The sequence below is a fragment of the Stegastes partitus genome, unplaced genomic scaffold (genome assembly GCF_000690725.1).
Source record: "Stegastes partitus isolate 25-593 unplaced genomic scaffold, Stegastes_partitus-1.0.2 Scaffold608, whole genome shotgun sequence".
In the NCBI taxonomy this organism is placed as follows: domain Eukaryota; kingdom Metazoa; phylum Chordata; class Actinopteri; family Pomacentridae; genus Stegastes; species Stegastes partitus.
Window position 1 is genome coordinate 207,039 of NW_007578339.1, and position 4,097 is coordinate 211,135.

Consider the following 4,097-nt stretch of genomic DNA (forward strand, 5'->3'; position numbering starts at 1 on the left):
TACCGATCAAGTGCAGGCTCACACTGAGATGCATGTTTATCAGATGAATCTAAAACTGAAGCAGACCTACATAAATCCAACCACCATGAACATTAGAGTGTTTCATTTCTCTTGAAGCTGTAATGCAGTTTTCCCACACAAGCCACAAAACTAATATGAGAGAGTGTCGAGGACAGAGCGGCTGCATCTACATTTGTGATTTGTTTTTTTTTTTACTTGCTATAACATAGTTCAAATCTCGGCCTGCTGAGAATTTGTTCCACTTTTTTCTCTCTCTCTCTCTCTCAATATTGCATCTGCGCTGACCTCCATCGTCTCCGAGATGATTGTTTACAGGCGAGTCATCAGTGCAGGCGGCCCAGCAGCGCTCGTCTAGTCTAGTCTGAGGGCCGTCTCCTCCATTAACTGCAGGGCTGCACACTGTGCACCAGCCCAGAAAATGGGACGGCTGCTCAGCAGAGCATGACATCACGTCACCGCGTTCAGAGACGGCAAAGACAAAAACTTCTCATCTCCACACAAAGCAACTCGTCTGCCGGCCGCATTAAAGAAGCAACTGCTCCACAAAGAGAGTAAATAAGTGATGTGGGAGTCTGGACGGAGAAAATAGGACGGATTCGCTGTTTTGGATGATTCGCTTTGTGACGCTGAAGAAATTTAGTCTCAGTCCCTGATCAACAAGTCGGATGATTTCCTTCAGAGCCGAGCAATCTGCAGAGTGGTTAACCAGCTATAACTAGTAAACTGCTAATCCTCACTTCTGAAGAATGGTGACGATGCCACAGACTTTCTTAGACGCTGAGCAGGGTTTCCTTACTCCAGAGTGACAGAGACTGAATATCGAGTGCCATTCGGGGAAAATTAATTACATTTTTGCTGCCATGTAGTCAGGATTAATCATTTGCACGTTAAAAAACACAACAAATCACATACGTTTCTCTCTGGCAGGAGATACTGTAGCCGCGTCTTCACTTAATTAATAGCCAGTGTCAGCAAAAGCAAAATTAGACTGTAATTAATTTTCCATTGAAGCTGTTTTTATTTCAACATCACACTAGAACATAAATGACATTTTTGCTGTCGTGAGTTGTTCCTCAGCAGCATCGCTTTTTCTCGGGTAACATATTAAAACGTACATTTCCTCTTATTTGTAGCAAGCTGTACCGATTGCTAGAATGGATCTACGAGATGTTTCTGAGTTCCTACAAATACAAATGTTGATTTTGTGCTCTGTAGTGTGTCCCTGCACTCCGCTGTTTATTCTTATCCTGCATGCTCACTTTGCAAGTACAAAGGCACTTGCTGACTCCCTCAAACACACACACACACACACACACACACACACACACACACACGCGAGCGCACAAACTTGCAATTTATGCAGTGTAGCATAAACACTGGCCCAAATCCACCAAAAACCATCATCAGTCACCGTCCACGGTCTCCATAGAAACCTCCAGTCCAAGCCTCAGTCTAAACAGAGTGTGCTAACAGGCTACTCTAACCCAGTAATCCAAACCACCGTGCTAGAGAGAGATCCTGGACTTAGCATGAATCTGCAACTAATTGGATTTTCTTTTTTTCCTGTTGGCTTTCTCCTTCCATGGCTAATTGTATGCTGGCTCTGCCTCAGTGGAGGCTCTCACAGAGGCTGTTCAGCTCCAGGAAGGAGCTGCGGCACAACAGCCATTAATTAGGATATTAGAGACAAAGCGAGCTGAGCAGAACAGAAACAATGAAGTTTTTGAAGAACAGCTGTTCGCGACTGGCATGAATACGGAGATACTGTACGTTTGGGTCGTTTAGCGTCGTCTAATCCACGGTGAGTTTCAAGATAAAAGGCCCAAAAGAACCTGAATCTCCAATTTAAGGACAAGCCCAGAGGGACCAAGTGGGGGAAAAAAGAAACTGCAAACATGGGAAACACATGTTGTGCAAAATGACACACGCTTACTTTGGATGCCTGCCGATGCCACCGCTGGTAGTCCGCAAGTGTGTCGAAGTTGACAAAGTAGGTCTGGGCCTGTGATCCAGCCGAGCTGAACATCAGACAGTGTTGCCTCCGCTTCACCTCCTCCACCTCAGAAGAAGAAGACAAAAAGAGTAATTAACATTTCTTACCCAGATATATATGTCTGTTGAGTACATGTTTTGTGATTGTCTGACTCTCCTCTACTTCAGCGATCCCACATTTAAGAAGTAAGATTCAAACTAATGCAGCATAAGTTATTCCACACATGCTTTTCCTCGTCAAAACCTGCCGCCTACGTTACCCACAATGCAACACAGTTCAGCCAGATATTAGGGGGTGTTACATGAAAGCCTCAAGCAGAACTGAAGAGTGTGAGGTTTGTTTTTTTAAACTTCTGACCCTCTGATTGGTTTTAATGTTAAACTTGTAGTGTTCGGATGCGTCTAACATTGACCTACATCTCTTTGCTCAGGCCAGTGTTTGCAGGTTTTCATCACAACACAAAGCTGACTTTGACAGCTACAACACTTTCGATGTCACAATTCTGCGTGTGCAGTCATGCGTCATCTTTTGGACTTCATCCAGCCGTTCATCCCAGCTGTGTTGTTGCAGGGTATCTCCGCTCGGCCCGGAGCTCGGCCTCCGCCCCGGAGACGCTGGAAGGTTAACGCCCTTTCTGACCTCCCCGACGCTGAACTCTCACCTTCCCCCCCACCAGCGGCAGGATGTGCATCTTCCCGGTCAGGCTGTCTTTGACGGAGGCCACGATTAAACAGGTGCCGCAGAGGATGACCTGCCGCTCGGCCCACTTGTGCAGCTGCGTCTTGCCCTTCCTGACGCTGAACACGCCTTTCAACAAGGTCCGCTCCTGCTGGTCTGCGTTCACCGGACGCTCTGGAGGAACAAAAAATCCCACATGCAGAGGTTAGTGCGGATCTACAGGCATCGATCTCAACCCACCCCCACCCCTGCTGCGATAAACAAATTCAGCTAATTAATAGCAAATGCTCTGCAGCTACACACCAGACCAGAAGTTTCCAGAAGATGAAGTCATATAGAGGTCATTATGATATCACCTATAGATGAGTCGACTCCTTCGTGCAGCGATTCCAGGAACCGGTCTTACATCAGATCTTAGGACGGACACGGCCCTGTTCTCTTATGTACTGTACATCTGGGTCTGTCTGACTGAAAAATAATACATTTGATCTCACCGTAAAGGGAAGAGAGTTCACCCTTTAAACTCCGTTATTAAAACTTTATTAAATTAAAGCCATATCGGAGCTCTGCTGTTCAAACCCACTCCGGCATGTTTCCCCTGTTTTCCTGAGCGAGAAGAAGCCTCGCTCACGTCGATGAATGAGTCAGGGTTTTGTCACATTTAACTTCACTCTGTTCAATTTAATTATGCCAACGTGCACAGCAGGCAGCCATTGCTGAAGGACGCATCAGACAGCAGCTCTGCTTTCTCTGCCAGGCTTCAAGTACACTCAGGTTAATGGCAGGTCACATAAGCACAGAGGAGACACTGCCTCAGCCTCCTGTCCTCTGTTGTTAAATTTTCCTCAAACCAGCTTATGCTGCCTCCCACTCAGAGCCTCTCACTGGCAATCTGCTCTCTCTCTCTCCCTCCTTCTTTCTGTCTAACTCATTCTTTCTCTCCGCCACCCCTTTTACTTCACAAGGGCATCCAAATGAAATGAAAGCCTCCTCGTGTTTTTCTTCACCAGGGAAACTGATAATGAACAAGCCAAGTTCTTCTGACAACAAATTGGCTGCCTGGCAGATCAATAGCAGTTCCTGATCTTGGGTGTCCCTTCGCTCCGGGGGGAAATTAAGACACACAAAACCTCCCCGGGTCAATGCGGGGTAGAATGGAGGTGCTCAAAAAGGGGGAAACAGCTGGAGCTCAAAAAATAGACGTGTCTGCAGCAGGTAACAGTCAAATGCTCTTCTTTACTTATTTCTTTGTTCACACAGCTTCAGATTAAAACCAGTAATTAAGCGCTCGCCCACTGCAGGCTGCAGACTGACAGGAAGCTCTGACTGGATTCACCAGAAACACGTCCTCACCTGGAGCTGCGCTGCTGTCAGAGGAAACAATATTGTACAAAAACAGAGAAAA

General features: G+C 46.4%; 1 protein-coding gene across 1 annotated transcript in view; it reads right to left on the reverse strand.

Moving 5' to 3' along the window:
* The window catches only part of phlpp2 (PH domain and leucine rich repeat protein phosphatase 2), a 48,976-nt gene that overhangs the window by 20,414 nt on the left and 24,465 nt on the right, over window positions 1-4,097 (reverse strand). The window contains exons 4-5 of the mRNA XM_008289347.1: window positions 2,676-2,866; window positions 1,955-2,080 (exon numbers count right to left, since the gene is read on the reverse strand). Coding sequence (XP_008287569.1) covers window positions 1,955-2,080; window positions 2,676-2,866 — 317 coding nt within the window. The remainder of the gene's footprint in view (window positions 1-1,954; window positions 2,081-2,675; window positions 2,867-4,097) is intronic.